The sequence below is a fragment of the Saccoglossus kowalevskii genome, chromosome 2, assembly GCF_978046115.1.
Source record: "Saccoglossus kowalevskii chromosome 2, keSacKowa6.1, whole genome shotgun sequence".
NCBI lineage: Eukaryota > Metazoa > Hemichordata > Enteropneusta > Harrimaniidae > Saccoglossus > Saccoglossus kowalevskii.
The window spans coordinates 42534399-42554006 of NC_140642.1; the positions used below are offsets into that span (position 1 = coordinate 42534399).

A 19608-nucleotide genomic window follows, 5' to 3' on the forward strand; every position below is an offset into this window, starting at 1 on the left:
CACACACTGTCTGTTAAAACCACCTGATATGCTTACCTTTTTGGCAAATTGTCACCATAGATGAGGACTAGTGAGGCTAACCTGCGAACCACACACTGTCTGTTAAAACCACTTGATATGCTTACCTTGAGGGCAAATTGTCACCATAGGTGAGGACTAGTGAGGCTAACCTGGGAACAGTACACTGTCTGTTAAAACCATGCTTACCTTGTGGACAAATTGTCACCATAGGTGAGGACTAGTGAGGCTAACCTCGGAACCACACACTGTCTGTTAAAACCACCTGATATGCTTACCTTTTTGGCAAATTGTCACCATAGATGAGTACTAGTGTGGCTAACCTGGGAACCACACACTGTCTGTTAAAACCACCTGATATGCTTACCTTGTGGGCAAATTGTCACCATAGGTGAGGACTAGTGAGGCTAACCTGCGAACCACACACTGTCTGTTAAAACCACTTGATATGCTTACCTTGAGGGCAAATTGTCACCATAGGTGAGGACTAGTGAGGCTAACCTGGGAACAGCACACTGTCTGTTAAAACCATGCTTACCTTGTGGGCAAATTGTCACCATAGGTGAGGACTAATGAGGCTAACCTGGGAACCACACACTGTCTGTTAAAACCATCGGATATGCTTACCGTGTGGGCAAATTGTCACCATAGGTGAGGACTAGTGAGGCTAACTTGGGAACCACACACTGTCTGTTAAAACCACTGGTATGCTTACCTTGTGGGCAAATTGTCACCATAGGTGAGGACTAGTGAGGCTAACCTTGGAACCACACACTGTCTGTTAAAACCACCTGATATGCTTACCTTGTGGGCAAATTGTCACCATAGGTGAGGACTAGTGAGGCTAACCTGGGAACCACACACTGTCTGTTAAAACCATCGGATATGCTTACCGTGTGGGCAAATTGTCACTATAGGTGAGGATTAGTGAGGCTAACCTGGGAACCACACACTGTGTTAAAACAACCTGATATACTTACTTTGAGGGCAAATTGTCACCATAGGTGAGGACGAGTGAGGCTAACCTGGGAACCACACACTGTGTTAAAACCACCTGATATGCTTACCTTGTGGGCAAATTGTCACCGTAGGTGAGGACTAGTGAGGCTAACCTGGGAACCACACACTGTCTGTTAAAACCACCTGATATGCTTACCTTGTGGGCAAATTGTCACTAAAGGTGAGGACTAATGAGGCTAACCTGGGAACCACACACTGTCTGTTAAAACCACCTGATATGCTTACCTTGTGGGCAAATTGTCACCGTAGGTGAGGACTAGTGAGGCTAACCTGGGAACCACACACTGTCTGTTAAAACCACCTGATATGCTTACCTTGTGGGCAAATTGTCACCATAGGTGAGGACTAATGAGGCTAACCTGGGAACCACACACTGTCTGTTAATACCACCTGATATGCTTACCTTGTGGGCAAATTGTCACCATAGGTGAGGACTAGTGAGGCTAACCTGGGAACCACACACTGTCTGTTAAAACCACCTGATATGCTTACCTTGTGGGGAAATTGTCACTAAAGGTGAGGACTAGTGAGGCTAACCTGCGAACCACACACTGTCTGTTAAAACCACCTGATATGCTTACCTTGTGGGCAAATTGTCACCATAGGTGAGGACTAGTGAGGCTAACCTGGGAACCACACACTGTCTGTTAAAACCACCTGATATGTTTACCTTGTGGGCAAATTGTCACCATAGGTGAGGACTAATGAGGCTAACCTGGGAACCACACACTGTCTGTTAAAACCACCTGATATGCTTACCTTGTGGGGAAATTGTCACTAAAGGTGAGGACTAGTGAGGCTAACCTGGGAACCACACACTGTCTGTTAAAACCACCTGATATGCTTACCTTGTGGGCAAATTGTCACCATAGGTGAGGATTAGTGAGGCTAACCTGCGAACCACACACTGTCTGTTAAAACCACCTGATATGCTTACCTTGTGGGCAAATTGTCACCATAGGTGAGGACTAATGAGGCTAACCTGGGAAACAAACACTGTCTGTAAAAAATCACCTGATATGCTTACCTTGTGGGCAAATTGTCACCATAGGTGAGGATTAGTGAGGCTAAACTGGGAACAGCACACTGTCTGTTAAACCACTTGATATGCTTACCTTGTGGACAAATTGTCACCATAGGTGAGGACTAGTGAGGCTAACCTGGGAACCACACACTGTCTGTTAAAACCACCTGATATGCTTACCTTTTTGGCAAATTGTCACCATAGATGAGGACTAGTGAGGCTAACCTGCGAACCACACACTGTCTGTTAAAACCACTTGATATGCTTACCTTGAGGGCAAATTGTCACCATAGGTGAGGACTAGTGAGGCTAACCTGGGAACAGCACACTGTCTGTTAAAACCATGCTTACCTTGTGGACAAATTGTCACCATAGGTAAGGACTAGTGAGGCTAACCTGGGAACCACACACTGTCTGTTAAAACCACCTGATATGCTTACCTTTTTGGCACATTGTCACCATAGATGAGTACTAGTGTGGCTAACCTGGGAACCACACACTGTATGTTAAAACCACTTGATATGCTTACCTTGAGGGCAAATTGTCACCATAGGTGAGGACTAGTGAGGCTAACCTGGGAACAGCACACTGTCTGTTAAAACCATGCTTACCTTGTGGACAAATTGTCACCATAGGTGAGGACTAGTGAGGCTAACCTGGGAACCACACACTGTCTGTTAAAACCACCTGATATGCTTACCTTGTGGGCAAATTGTCACCATAGATGAGGACTAATGAGGCTAACCTGGGAACCACACACTGTCTGTTAAAACCACCTGATATGCTTACCTTGTGGGCAAATTGTCACCATAGGTGAGGACTAGTGAGGCTAACCTTGGAACCACACACTGTCTGTTAAAACCACCTGATATGCTTACCTTGTGGGCAAATTGTCACCATAGGTGAGGACTAGTGAGGCTAACCTGGGAACCACACACTGTCTGTTAAAACCATCGGATTTGCTTACCGTGTGGGCAAATTGTCACCATAGGTGAGGACTAGTGAGGCTAACTTGGGAACCACACACTGTCTGTTAAAACCACTGGTATGCTTACCTTGTGGGCAAATTGTCACCATAGGTCAGGATTAGTGAGGCTAACCTGGGAACCACACACTGTGTTAAAACAACCTGATATACTTACTTTGAGGGCAAATTGTCACCATAGGTGAGGACGAGTGAGGCTAACCTGGGAACCACACACTGTGTTAAAACCACCTGATATGCTTACCTTGTGGGCAAATTGTCACCATAGATGAGGACTAGTGAGGCTAACCTGGGAACAGCACACTGTCTGTAAAAATCACCTGATATGCTTACTTTGTGGGCAAATTGTCACCATAGGTGAGGACTAATGAGGCTAACCTGGGAACCACACACTGTCTGTTAAAACCACCTGATATACTTACCTTTTTGGCAAATTGTCACCATAGATGAGGACTAGTGTGGCTAACTTGGGAACCACACACTGTCTGTTAAAACCACCTGATATGCTTACCTTGAGGGCAAATTGTCACCATAGGTGAGGACTAGTGAGGCTAACCTGGGAACAGCACACTGTCTGTTAAAACCACTTGATATGCTTACCTTGAGGGCAAATTGTCACCATAGGTGAGGACTAGTGAGGCTAACCTGGGAACAGCACACTGTTTGTTAAAACCATGCTTACCTTGTGGGCAAATTGTCACCATAGGTGAGGACTAATGAGGCTAACCTGGGAACCACACACTGTCTGTTAAAACCACCTGATATGCTTACCTTTTTGGCAAATTGTCACCATAGATGAGGACTAGTGAGGCTAACCTGCGAACCACACACTGTCTGTTAAAACCACCTGATATGCTTACCTTTTTGGCAAATTGTCACCATAGATGAGTACTAGTGTGGCTAACCTGGGAACCACACACTGTCTGTTAAAACCACCTGATATGCTTACCTTGTGGGCAAATTGTCACCATAGGTGAGGACTAGTGAGGCTAACCTGCGAACCACACACTGTCTGTTAAAACCACTTGATATGCTTACCTTGAGGGCAAATTGTCACCATAGGTGAGGACTAGTGAGGCTAACCTGGGAACAGCACACTGTTAAAACCATGCTTACCTTGTGGGCAAATTGTCACCATAGGTGAGGACTAATGAGGCTAACCTGGGAACCACACACTGTCTGTTAAAACCACCTGATATGCTTACCTTTTTGGCAAATTGTCACCATAGATGAGGACTAGTGAGGCTAACCTGCGAACCACACACTGTCTGTTAAAACCACCTGATATGCTTACCTTGTGGGCAAATTGTCACCATAGGTGAGGACTAGTGAGGCTAACCTGGGAACCACACACTGTCTGTTAAAACCATCGGATATGCTTACCGTGTGGGCAAATTGTCACCATAGGTGAGGACTAGTGAGGCTAACTTGGGAACCACACACTGTCTGTTAAAACCACTGGTATGCTTACCTTGTGGGCAAATTGTCACCATAGGTGAGGACTAGTGAGGCTAACCTTGGAACCACACACTGTCTGTTAAAACCACCTGATATGCTTACCTTGTGGGCAAATTGTCACCATAGGTGAGGACTAGTGAGGCTAACCTGGGAACCACACACTGTCTGTTAAAACCATCGGATATGCTTACCGTGTGGGCAAATTGTCACCATAGGTGAGGACTAGTGAGGCTAACTTGGGAACCACACACTGTCTGTTAAAACCACTGGTATGCTTACCTTGTGGGCAAATTGTCACCATAGGTCAGGATTAGTGAGGCTAACCTGGGAACCACACACTGTGTTAAAACAACCTGATATACTTACTTTGAGGGCAAATTGTCACCATAGGTGAGGACGAGTGAGGCTAACCTGGGAACCACACACTGTGTTAAAACCACCTGATATGCTTACCTTGTGGGCAAATTGTCACCGTAGGTGAGGACTAGTGAGGCTAACCTGGGAACCACACACTGTCTGTTAAAACCACCTGATATGCTTACCTTGTGGGCAAATTGTCACTAAAGGTGAGGACTAATGAGGCTAACTTGGGAACCACACACTGTCTGTTAAAACCACCTGATATGCTTACCTTGTGGGCAAATTGTCACCGTAGGTGAGGACTAGTGAGGCTAACCTGGGAACCACACACTGTCTGTTAAAACCACCTGATATGCTTACCTTGTGGGCAAATTGTCACCATAGGTGAGGACTAATGAGGCTAACCTGGGAACCACACACTGTTAATACCACCTGATATGCTTACCTTGTGGGCAAATTGTCACCATAGGTGAGGACTAGTGAGGCTAACCTGGGAACCACACACTGTCTGTTAAAACCACCTGATATGCTTACCTTGTGGGGAAATTGTCACTAAAGGTGAGGACTAGTGAGGCTAACCTGCGAACCACACACTGTCTGTTAAAACCACCTGATATGCTTACCTTGTGGGCAAATTGTCACCATAGGTGAGGACTAGTGAGGCTAACCTGGGAACCACACACTGTCTGTTAAAACCACCTGATATGTTTACCTTGTGGGCAAATTGTCACCATAGGTGAGGACTAATGAGGCTAACCTGGGAACCACACACTGTCTGTTAAAACCACCTGATATGCTTACCTTGTGGGGAAATTGTCACTAAAGGTGAGGACTAGTGAGGCTAACCTGGGAACCACACACTGTCTGTTAAAACCACCTGATATGCTTACCTTGTGGGCAAATTGTCACCATAGGTGAGGACTAATGAGGCTAACCTATGAACCACACACTGTCTGTTAAAACCACCTGATATGCTTACCTTGTGGGCAAATTGTCACTAAAGGTGAGGACTAATGAGGCTAACCTGGGAACCACACACTGTCTGTTAAAACCACCTGATATGCTTACCTTGTGGGCAAATTGTCACCATAGGTGAGGATTAGTGAGGCTAACCTGCGAACCACACACTGTCTGTTAAAACCACCTGATATGCTTACCTTGTGGGCAAATTGTCACCATAGGTGAGGACTAATGAGGCTAACCTGGGAAACAAACACTGTCTGTAAAAAATCACCTGATATGCTTACCTTGTGGGCAAATTGTCACCATAGGTGAGGATTAGTGAGGCTAACCTGGGAACAGCACACTGTCTGTTAAACCACTTGATATGCTTACCTTGTGGACAAATTGTCACCATAGGTGAGGACTAGTGAGGCTAACCTGGGAACCACACACTGTCTGTTAAAACCACCTGATATGCTTACCTTTTTGGCAAATTGTCACCATAGATGAGGACTAGTGAGGCTAACCTGCGAACCACACACTGTCTGTTAAAACCACTTGATATGCTTACCTTGAGGGCAAATTGTCGCCATAGGTGAGGACTAGTGAGGCTAACCTGGGAACAGCACACTGTCTGTTAAAACCATGCTTACCTTGTGGACAAATTGTCACCATAGGTAAGGACTAGTGAGGCTAACCTGGGAACCACACACTGTCTGTTAAAACCACCTGATATGCTTACCTTTTTGGCACATTGTCACCATAGATGAGTACTAGTGTGGCTAACCTGGGAACCACACACTGTATGTTAAAACCACTTGATATGCTTACCTTGAGGGCAAATTGTCACCATAGGTGAGGACTAGTGAGGCTAACCTGGGAACAGCACACTGTCTGTTAAAACCATGCTTACCTTGTGGACAAATTGTCACCATAGGTGAGGACTAGTGAGGCTAACCTGGGAACCACACACTGTCTGTTAAAACCACCTGATATGCTTACCTTGTGGGCAAATTGTCACCATAGATGAGGACTAATGAGGCTAACCTGGGAACCACACACTGTCTGTTAAAACCACCTGATATGCTTACCTTGTGGGCAAATTGTCACCATAGGTGAGGACTAGTGAGGCTAACCTTGGAACCACACACTGTCTGTTAAAACCACCTGATATGCTTACCTTGTGGGCAAATTGTCACCATAGGTGAGGACTAGTGAGGCTAACCTGGGAACCACACACTGTCTGTTAAAACCATCGGATTTGCTTACCGTGTGGGCAAATTGTCACCATAGGTGAGGACTAGTGAGCCTAACTTGGGAACCACACACTGTCTGTTAAAACCACTGGTATGCTTACCTTGTGGGCAAATTGTCACCATAGGTCAGGATTAGTGAGGCTAACCTGGGAACCACACACTGTGTTAAAACAACCTGATATACTTACTTTGAGGGCAAATTGTCACCATAGGTGAGGACGAGTGAGGCTAACCTGGGAACCACACACTGTGTTAAAACCACCTGATATGCTTACCTTGTGGGCAAATTGTCACCATAGATGAGGACTAGTGAGGCTAACCTGGGAACAGCACACTGTCTGTAAAAATCACCTGATATGCTTACTTTGTGGGCAAATTGTCACCATAGGTGAGGACTAATGAGGCTAACCTGGGAACCACACACTGTCTGTTAAAACCACCTGATATACTTACCTTTTTGGCAAATTGTCACCATAGATGAGGACTAGTGTGGCTAACTTGGGAACCACACACTGTCTGTTAAAACCACCTGATATGCTTACCTTGAGGGCAAATTGTCACCATAGGTGAGGACTAGTGAGGCTAACCTGGGAACAGCACACTGTCTGTTAAAACCACCTGATATACTTACCTTTTTGGCAAATTGTCACCATAGATGAGGACTAGTGTGGCTAACTTGGGAACCACACACTGTCTGTTAAAACCACTTGATATGCTTACCTTGTGGACAAATTGTCACCATAGGTGAGGACTAGTGAGGCTAACCTGGGAACCACACACTGTCTGTTAAAACCACCTGATATACTTACCTTTTTGGCAAATTGTCACCATAGATGAGGACTAGTGTGGCTAACTTGGGAACCACACACTGTCTGTTAAAACCACTCGATATGCTTACCTTGTGGACAAATTGTCACCATAGGTAAGGACTAGTGAGGCTAACCTGGGAACCACACACTGTCTGTTAAAACCACCTGATATGCTTACCTTGTGGGCAAATTGTCACCATAGATGAGGACTAGTGTGGCTAACCTGGGAACCACACACTGTCTGTTAAAACCACTGATATGCTTACTTTGTGGGCGAATTGTCACCATAGGTGAGGACTAGTGAGGCTAACCTGCGAACCACACACTGTCTGTTAAAACCACTTGATATGCTTACCTTGAGGGCAAATTGTCACCATAGGTGAGGACTAGTGAGGCTAACCTGGGAACAGCACACTGTCTGTTAAACCACTTGATATGCTTACCTTGTGGACAAATTGTCACCATAGGTGAGGACTAGTGAGGCTAACCTGGGAACCACACACTGTCTGTTAAAACCACCTGATATGCTTACCTTTTTGGCAAATTGTCACCATAGATGAGGACTAGTGAGGCTAACCTGCGAACCACACACTGTCTGTTAAAACCACTTGATATGCTTACCTTGAGGGCAAATTGTCACCATAGGTGAGGACTAGTGAGGCTAACCTGGGAACAGCACACTGTCTGTTAAACCACTTGATATGCTTACCTTGTGGACAAATTGTCACCATAGGTGAGGACTAGTGAGGCTAACCTGGGAACCACACACTGTCTGTTAAAACCACCTGATATGCTTACCTTTTTGGCAAATTGTCACCATAGATGAGGACTAGTGAGGCTAACCTGCGAACCACACACTGTCTGTTAAAACCACTTGATATGCTTACCTTGAGGGCAAATTGTCACCATAGGTGAGGACTAGTGAGGCTAACCTGGGAACAGCACACTGTCTGTTAAAACCATGCTTACCTTGTGGACAAATTGTCACCATAGGTGAGGACTAGTGAGGCTAACCTGGGAACCACACACTGTCTGTTAAAACCACCTGATATGCTTACCTTTTTGGCAAATTGTCACCATAGATGAGTACTAGTGTGGCTAACCTGGGAACCACACACTGTCTGTTAAAACCACTTGATATGCTTACCTTGTGGGCAAATTGTCACCATAGGTGAGGACTAGTGAGGCTAACCTGGGAACAGCACACTGTCTGTTAAAACCATGCTTACCTTGTGGACAAATTGTCACCATAGGTAAGGACTAGTGAGGCTAACCTGGGAACCACACACTGTCTGTTAAAACCACCTGATATGCTTACCTTGTGGACAAATTGTCACCATAGGTAAGGACTAGTGAGGCTAACCTGCGAACTACACACTGTCTGTTAAAACCACCTGATATGCTTACCTTGTGGGCAAATTGTCACCATAGGTGAGGACTAGTGAGGCTAACCTTGGAACCACACACTGTCTGTTAAAACCACCTGATATGCTTACCTTTTTGGCAAATTGTCACCATAGATGAGTACTAGTGTGGCTAACCTGGGAACCACACACTGTCTGTTAAAACCACTTGATATGCTTACCTTGTGGACAAATTGTCACCATAGGTGAGGACTAGTGAGGCTAACCTGGGAACCACACACTGTCTGTTAAAACCACCTGATATGCTTACCTTTTTGGCAAATTGTCACCATAGATGAGTACTAGTGTGGCTAACCTGGGAACCACACACTGTCTGTTAAAACCACTTGATATGCTTACCTTGTGGGCAAATTGTCACCATAGGTGAGGACTAGTGAGGCTAACCTGGGAACAGCACACTGTCTGTTAAAACCATGCTTACCTTGTGGACAAATTGTCACCATAGGTAAGGACTAGTGAGGCTAACCTGGGAACCACACACTGTCTGTTAAAACCACTTGATATGCTTACCTTGTGGACAAATTGTCACCATAGGTAAGGACTAGTGAGGCTAACCTGGGAACCACACACTGTCTGTTAAAACCACCTGATATGCTTACCTTGTGGGCAAATTGTCACCATAGGTGAGGACTAGTGAGGCTAACCTGGGAACCACACACTGTCTGTTAAAACCACCTGATATGCTTACCTTGTGGACAAATTGTCACCATAGGTAAGGACTAGTGAGGCTAACCTGGGAACCACACACTGTCTGTTAAAACCACCTGATATGCTTACCTTGTGGGCAAATTGTCACCATAGGTGAGGACTAGTGAGGCTAACCTGGGAACAGCACACTGTCTGTTAAAACCACTTGATATGCTTACCTTGTGGACAAATTGTCACCATAGGTGAGGACTAGTGAGGCTAACCTGGGAACCACACACTGTCTGTTAAAACCATCGGATATGCTTACCGTGTGGGCAAATTGTCACCATAGGTGAGGACTAGTGAGGCTAATTTGGGAACCACACACTGTCTGTTAAAACCACTGGTATGCTTACCTTGTGGGCAAATTGTCACCATAGGTCAGGATTAGTGAGGCTAACCTGGGAACCACACACTGTGTTAAAACAACCTGATATACTTACTTTGAGGGCAAATTGTCACCATAGGTGAGGACGAGTGAGGCTAACCTGGGAACCACACACTGTGTTAAAACCACCTGATATGCTTACCTTGTGGGCAAATTGTCACCATAGGTGAGGACTAGTGAGGCTAACCTGGGAACCACACACTGTCTGTTAAAACCACCTGATATGCTTACCTTGTGGGCAAATTGTCACTAAAGGTGAGGACTAATGAGGCTAACCTGGGAACCACACACTGTCTGTTAAAACCACCTGATATGCTTACCTTGTGGGCAAATTGTCACCGTAGGTGAGGACTAGTGAGGCTAACCTGGGAACCACACACTGTCTGTTAAAACCACCTGATATGCTTACCTTGTGGGCAAATTGTCACCATAGGTGAGGACTAATGAGGCTAACCTGGGAACCACACACTGTCTGTTAATACCACCTGATATGCTTACCTTGTGGGCAAATTGTCACCATAGGTGAGGACTAATGAGGCTAACCTGGGAACCACACACTGTCTGTTAATACCACCTGATATGCTTACCTTGTGGGCAAATTGTCACCATAGGTGAGGACTAATGAGGCTAACCTGGGAACCACACACTGTCTGTTAATACCACCTGATATGCTTACCTTGTGGGCAAATTGTCACCATAGGTGAGGACTAATGAGGCTAACCTGGGAACCACACACTGTGTTAAAACCACCTGATATGCTTACCTTGTGGGCAAATTGTCACCATAGGTGAGGACTAGTGAGGCTAACCTGGGAACCACACACTGTCTGTTAAAACCACCTGATATGCTTACCTTGTGGGGAAATTGTCACTAAAGGTGAGGACTAGTGAGGCTAACCTGGGAACCACACACTGTCTGTTAAAACCACCTGATATGCTTACCTTGTGGGCAAATTGTCACCATAGGTGAGGACTAATGAGGCTAACCTATGAACCACACACTGTCTGTTAAAACCACCTGATATGCTTACCTTGTGGGCAAATTGTCACTAAAGGTGAGGACTAGTGAGGCTAACCTGAGAACCACACACTGTCTGTTAAAACCACCTGATATGCTTACCTTGTGGGCAAATTGTCACCATAGGTGAGGATTAGTGAGGCTAACCTGCGAACCACACACTGTCTGTTGAAACCACCTGATATGCTTACCTTGTGGGCAAATTGTCACCATAGGTGAGGACTAATGAGGCTAACCTGGGAAACAAACACTGTCTGTAAAAAATCACCTGATATGCTTACCTTGTGGGCAAATTGTCACCATAGGTGAGGATTAGTGAGGCTAACCTGGGAACAGCACACTGTCTGTTAAACCACTTGATATGCTTACCTTGTGGACAAATTGTCACCATAGGTAAGGACTAGTGAGGCTAACCTGGGAACAGCACACTGTCTGTTAAAACCATGCTTACCTTGTGGACAAATTGCCACCATAGGTAAGGACTAGTGAGGCTAACCTGGGAACCACACACTGTCTGTTAAAACCACCTGATATGCTTACCTTTTTGGCACATTGTCACCATAGATGAGTACTAGTGTGGCTAACCTGGGAACCACACACTGTATGTTAAAACCACTTGATATGCTTACCTTGAGGGCAAATTGTCACCATAGGTGAGGACTAGTGAGGCTAACCTGGGAACAGCACACTGTCTGTTAAAACCATGCTTACCTTGTGGGCAAATTGTCACCATAGGTGAGGACTAGTGAGGCTAACCTGGGAACCACACACTGTGTTAAAACCACCTGATATGCTTACTTTGTGGACAAATTGTCACCGTAGGTGAGGACTAGTGAGGCTAACCTGGGAACCACACACTGTCTGTTAAAACCACCTGATATGCTTACCTTGTGGGCAAATTGTCACCATAGGTGAGGACTAGTGAGGCTAACCTTGGAACCACACACTGTCTGTTAAAACCACCTGATATGCTTACCTTGTGGGCAAATTGTCACCATAGGTGAGGACTAGTGAGGCTAACCTGGGAACCACACACTGTCTGTTAAAACCATCGGATTTGCTTACCGTGTGGGCAAATTGTCACCATAGGTGAGGACTAGTGAGGCTAACTTGGGAACCACACACTGTCTGTTAAAACCACTGGTATGCTTACCTTGTGGGCAAATTGTCACCATAGGTCAGGATTAGTGAGGCTAACCTGGGAACCACACACTGTCTGTTAAAACAACCTGATATACTTACTTTGAGGGCAAATTGTCACCATAGGTGAGAACGAGTGAGGCTAACCTGGGAACCACACACTGTGTTAAAACCACCTGATATGCTTACCTTGTGGGCAAATTGTCACCGTAGGTGAGGACTAGTGAGGCTAACCTGGGAACCACACACTGTCTGTTAAAACCACCTGATATGCTTACCTTGTGGGCAAATTGTCACTAAAGGTGAGGACTAATGAGGCTAACCTGGGAACCACACACTGTCTGTTAAAACCACCTGATATGCTTACCTTGTGGGCAAATTGTCACCGTAGGTGAGGACTAGTGAGGCTAACCTGGGAACCACACACTGTCTGTTAAAACCACCTGATATGCTTACCTTGTGGGCAAATTGTCACCATAGGTGAGGACTAATGAGGCTAACCTGGGAACCACACACTGTCTGTTAATACCACCTGATATGCTTACCTTGTGGGCAAATTGTCACCATAGGTGAGGACTAGTGAGGCTAACCTGGGAACCACACACTGTCTGTTAAAACCACCTGATATGCTTACCTTGTGGGGAAATTGTCACTAAAGGTGAGGACTAGTGAGGCTAACCTGCGAACCACACACTGTCTGTTAAAACCACCTGATATGCTTACCTTGTGGGCAAATTGTCACCATAGGTGAGGACTAATGAGGCTAACCTATGAACCACACACTGTCTGTTAAAACCACCTGATATGCTTACCTTGTGGGCAAATTGTCACTAAAGGTGAGGACTAGTGAGGCTAACCTGGGAACCACACACTGTCTGTTAAAACCACCTGATATGCTTACCTTGTGGGCAAATTGTCACCATAGGTGAGGATTAGTGAGGCTAACCTGCGAACCACACACTGTCTGTTAAAACCACCTGATATGCTTACCTTGTGGGCAAATTGTCACCATAGGTGAGGACTAGTGATGCTAACCTGGGAACCACACACTGTCTGTTAATACCACCTGATATGCTTACCTTGTGGGCAAATTGTCACCATAGGTGAGGACTAGTGTGGCTAACTTGGGAACCACACACTGTGTTAAAACCACCTGATATACTTACCTTGAGGGCAAATTGTCACCATAGGTGAGGACGAGTGAGGCTAACCTGGGAACCACACACTGTGTTAAAACCACCTGATATGCTTACCTTGTGGGCAAATTGTTACCATAGGTGAGGACTAGTGAGGCTAACCTGGGAACCACACACTGTCTGTTAAAACCACCTGGTATGCTTACCTTGTGGGCAAATTGTCGCCATAGGTGAGGACTAGTGAGGCTAACCTGGGAACCACACACTGTCTGTTAAAACCACAGGATATGCTTACCTTGAGGGCAAGTTGTCACTGCAGTTATACCATAAAGTTTACCATTTGCACCAACTGGAGTTTGCATTGGTCTTCCAAGATTTCCACCATTGATACTAACAGTTCCAATGTTATCTCTGAAATAAATGACAACCTGAGTTGTAAATTCTATATCAGACAGTCATAGATAGGTTACTTAGAGAAGATCTTGTTTTTGCAGATTTCAAAACATAATATTAGCTCAACATTTGTATGGTATAAAACATGACCTTGGATTACATTTAAGAGAATAAGAATGCCTGTTTAATTTCAAATGTCACAATGGTCTATATGATTGTTACTACCACTGCACAAAGCTATACAAATTATACCTAACCTGTCAATTATACCTAACCTGTTGGTTATTTGGTAAACTGGAGAAACTAGACACGTATAACACATGACAATAAACTACTATGATCCAAATTCCAAAAGTTAAATTGTACCTAACTGGAACTAGTTTCTAAGCAACTACTTTAAACAAAATAAGGATTTTCATTGTAATTTTGAACCAAGGCCAGAAATAACTTCTATTCTCTAAGTTGACACTATGTGCACAAATTTATTAGAGGTTTTTGCAGGATGCCGCAGCAACTTATTAAGCTAAAACATAGCATCTCAGGTTTGGGGGAGAAATTACTAGTAATTTTGACATGAATGAACACTAATGGTAATTTATTCATACATTCTGATGTCATTGCTTTAAATACTAATTACAAGCGAACAAAGCCAGGCATTTCTTTTCTTGAACTTTTCTGAATGATTAGACAGGAAGGCTATGATTTAGTTTGTGTATGCCAGTTTTGACTGCAAAACCATTAATATTTAATGAATCAAGAACATACTAAAAGATATTCAAAACAGCAGCAAGTTTTATAAAATTCACAATTGACCAAAATATATATATATACAGGGAAATGTGTATCATAAGAACCCAATCAGTATGGTTTACTCGACCAGTCAAAACCTAATTATACATCACTGCATTCTGTCAATCTTTCACACCCAAAATATTATCCAGATAAATAATTCTATTAAAAGTATGCTCACATACCTTTCCCAGTCAGTCCAATATAGTTGATTATCAACATTAGTCAAACCAAATGGTTGGGAGGCTTCTGATGTTACAACATATCGAGTGTCTGGATTACCAGTCTGCCCAATACATTCAACTTTCTTCTCACCTAAATAACAGAATGGAGTAATGCAGTAAGCAATCCAAACCAGTTCAAAATCTGCCACTAGAGGGTGTTATCTATCAAATAAAAGTATCAGGTACTCTATTTGCATAAGCATAAGCATATACAAGTTTATGTAAGTTCACACGGAATTCAAATTTTGGCATCTACCTCTGCATATAAAACGAATTTGAGATCTGCTTTCCGACATGTCAACTTACATGAATTTTGAGCAAGCCTAGAGTGTTTTTACAATGTAAACAGTTAGTGTCATGGGTTAACAATGTGTTAACAATTATTAAACAAGCAGCCTGTCGCTGAGATAGCTCCGCTGTTAGCAATGCACATTTCAAATAAAGAATAGAAGATATCATTAGAAAATGAACAATATAGTTCAGCCCCCATATAGTAAATATCGTATTTATTTTATCATCACATGTGCACCAGCTGACTGTGGTGGTATTGTCCTTATACAAAAATAAAGCTATCAAGTAATGACTGATATGGCATCAAACACAAATGAGTATTGGTATATCAAGATAAATTTGGGCCTATTTTGACAATTTATATATATTTTGATGACCAATTTTGTCTAATAACAGTCCAAAACTTTCACTTTCCTCAATTTAAAATATACAGTCACATTGAAAAGAGTGGTGTAAAAAACAAATAACAGAGATAAAGTTTACAGTTTGTCTCCATAATTTAACAAGCCATGCATGGCACAGTCCCTGTTAGTTATCAAATTTAAGATATATAGTTTTGTTTATAGTAATATAGCTGGGATATAACCATGACAGGAATATGATTTTTTAACATTAAAATGATTGACATTTGTATCTGATCGTCAAACAAGTACATGTCCATATTGAGAGATATTGCTCTGGAACAGCATTCAAAATCAGCCATTTTGAATACATGTATGTATATAACGTATAACGAATATATAAAATTTAAATATAATAAGTCAAAGCATTTAAGAGATATGGCTCTAGAAGCCCAATCATTAAAACAAAATGGCCGCCAGTCAGACATTTTGAATCCAATCTGAAAAATAAAATGACGAGCATCAGGAACCCGTAATGTCTAATGTATGTACCAAGTTTGAACGAAATCCATCCATAAATGCTTGATATTTGATGATTTTTTAGCACAAAAATGACCACCATTCGGCCATTTTGAATAGGATAGTCAAACCAATATATCTGTTTATCTATGACATGATGTATATTGAATATTTAAAATTTGAAAATATTATCAGTCAAAACAAGTCGGAGATATGGGTCTAGAAGCCCATTCATTAAAACAAAATGGCAACAAGACAGCCATTTTGAATCCGATCTGAAAAATAAATGATGTGCATCAGGAACCTGTAATGTCTAATATATGTACCAAGTTTGAACGAAATCCATCCATAAATGCCAGAAATGCTTGATATTTGATGATTGTTTAGCACAAAAAAGGCCACCATTTGGCCATTTTGAATAAAATCGTCAAACCAGTATATCTGTCTATCTATGACATAATGAATATTTAAAATTTGAACATAATCAGTGAAAGCAAGTCAGAGATATGGCACGAGAACCACATTCATTAATACAAAATGGCCGCCAGTCGGCCATTTTGAATTTGATCTGAAAAACAAAATTATTTGCATCAAGGTCCCGTAATGTCTAATGTATATACCAAGTTTGAACAAAATCCATCTGTAAACAGTCGAGAAATGGTTGATTTTTAGGATTTTTTAGCACAAAAATGGCCGCCATTCGGCCATCTTGTATCAGATCGTAAAATAAAATGATGTGCATATGTATAATATCATGTATGATGTATGTGTGAAGTTTGATTGTGATTGGTCCAGGCATTTCTAAGATACAGGTCCGGACGCACGCACACACACACGCACGGACACACGGAGGTCAAAACAATAAGTCCTTGTTTTCGGACTGCGTCCGAACGGGGACTAAAAATCTGAAGTGTAAATCTGATTAATCCTATATAAGGGGTGTCTAAGTATATGTATACAAAGATCCAGTTCAGGAATGCCGGGAATGCTTGATTTTTTGATTATTTTTTTAGCACAAAAATGGCCACCATTCAACCATTTTAAATCAGATTGTCAAACCAATATATCTTTATATCTATGAGATGATGTATAATGAATATTTAGTCGGCCATTTTGAATCTTATCTGAGAAACAAAATGACATTCATCAAGGTCCCATAATGTCCAATGTATGTACCAAGTTTGAACAAAATCCATCTGTAACCAGTCGAGAAATGCTTAATTTTGATGATTTTTTATTACAAACATAGCAAAACTATTGAAACCTTGCCCGCAAGGGAATAGTTGATACAACCGTTTGAGTTGAGACCAATAATTGGCTAAATTCTTGAAATAGTGAAAATTTATAACATAATTTACATTTCTTACTACCAAATATCACTCTAAGCTATACATTTGGGAGAGGGGTGTTGATTTTGTGATGTAACCTCATTGCATTCGTCTCCTTCTCTAAATGTTAACCTTGGTTTTCATGTTTCTGTTTCATATATTGTTTTGTATATTCCCTCTTTTGATCAATAACATCAGCTTTCACATGCCTCTTTTTTATTTCATCAAGCTCAATTTGCCTGTGTAACATATCATATTGAAGAGATGAACTAACATCAGCCTTATTTTGAACCTGATCTTTCACATCATTAGATAAATCTTGCCAACTAATTATGTGACATGGTTCTTGACTGTAATTGGTGAATTCATAAAAACTAATATTTTTTTATCATGATATTATTCTGATATGCACAGTGTTTTGATTTATATGTGTTATTATAGATACCCATAAATATACTTTGTAAAGTATGTACTGGCATATTATTACTGTTTACGTCATATTGTTCTAATATATCAAATATAATCACAAGAAACTCATGGGCATCATTTTCTACAAGAGGATTAAATAATTCTCTACTTTTAATGTATTACTCTAACCGTGCTGCACTATTAAAACTGTTGTTACCCAAATACATGTGAATTATAAATGATTCCCATTCACATAACAAACAAGATGGTGTTTTTATATTTTCTGCATTGAGGGGTTTTTGATTTGTTAAGAATGTAGCTTGCAAATGCTGGAGTATGTATTAATACTTGTATATAACATTTTGATAATGCAAGTCCAAGGTTTTCTGAACCAGCACTAGGGAGTTCATTTATAACATCTAACCAATCAGTACTCACAATATTCTTTTGATACAGGTGAAACTGATTTAGTAATTGCATTACATTTGAAGATATTTCACTTTGATTTGTTAGTCATCTTTGCATGTTTATTTATAACATATATAAATTTGAAACCGTTTGTGTAAATATTACTTGAGTTATCACACCCACAAGTCACGTGAACAACAACAACAACAATGACGTTATCTTCCCCTTACAAGGCAAAAATGGCTGCCATTTGACTATCTTGAATCAGATAGTAAAACAAATTGATGTGCATATGTATAATATTATGTATGTGTGAAGTTTGAATTTAATTGGTCCAGACATGTCTAAGATACAAATCGGAACGTACAGAGGTCAATCTATAAGTCCCTGTTTTTGGAATGCGTTCGAACAGAGACTGAAAATGCATTCCACTCATTGACCCAATTTGAGGGCAGTATATGGTTCACAGATGAAAAAATAAGATTGTTGTTTTATTGATGACCTCTTGACTCACTTTGTCAATAATAATAAATGTAATGTGGTTACCTGCATCAGCCCAGCATATTTGATGATTAACTGAATCTAAGGTCAATCCATTAGGAAGACCTAATCCAGTATTCACTAATACACGTCTCTCTGATCCATCTAAATTAGAAGTTTCAATCTTTGGTGAGTCTCTATTCCAATCAGTCCAATATAAATAGCTGAAACCAATTATTATAGTTTGAAAAGTTGAATCATGATTGTTAAGTTGTACCTCTGGCTTACTGTGCCAAGATGCCATATTACTCAGTTGTACCACTGGCTTACTTGCCAATGTGCCATATTACTCAGTTGTACCTCTGGCTTACTGTGCCAAGGTGCCATATTACCCAGTTGTACCTCTGGCTTACTGTGCCAAGGTGCCATATTACTCAGTTGTACCTCTGGCTTACTGTGCCAGGGTGCCATATTACTCAGTTGTACCTCTGGCTTACTGTGCCATGGTGCCATATTACTCAGTTGTACCACTGGCTTACTTGCGAATGTGCCAGATTACTCAGTTGTACCTCTGGCTTACTGTGCCAAGGTGCCATATTACTCAGTTGTACCTCTGGCTTACTGTGCCAAGGTGCCATATTACCCAGTTGTACCTCTGGCTTACTGTGCCAAGGTGCCATATTACTCAGTTGTACCTCTGGCTTACTGTGCCAAGGTGCCATATTACTCAGTTGTACCTCTGGCTTACTGTGCCAAGGTGCCA

General features: G+C 42.2%; 1 protein-coding gene across 1 annotated transcript in view; it reads right to left on the reverse strand.

Moving 5' to 3' along the window:
- LOC100369079 (nidogen-1-like) overlaps nt 1–19608 on the reverse strand; it is a 104311-nt gene that overhangs the window by 10240 nt on the left and 74463 nt on the right. Inside the window, exons 14-16 of the mRNA XM_085495757.1 lie at nt 18912–19069; nt 15032–15161; nt 13960–14075 (exon numbers count right to left, since the gene is read on the reverse strand). Coding sequence (XP_085351883.1) covers nt 13960–14075; nt 15032–15161; nt 18912–19069 — 404 coding nt within the window. The remainder of the gene's footprint in view (nt 1–13959; nt 14076–15031; nt 15162–18911; nt 19070–19608) is intronic.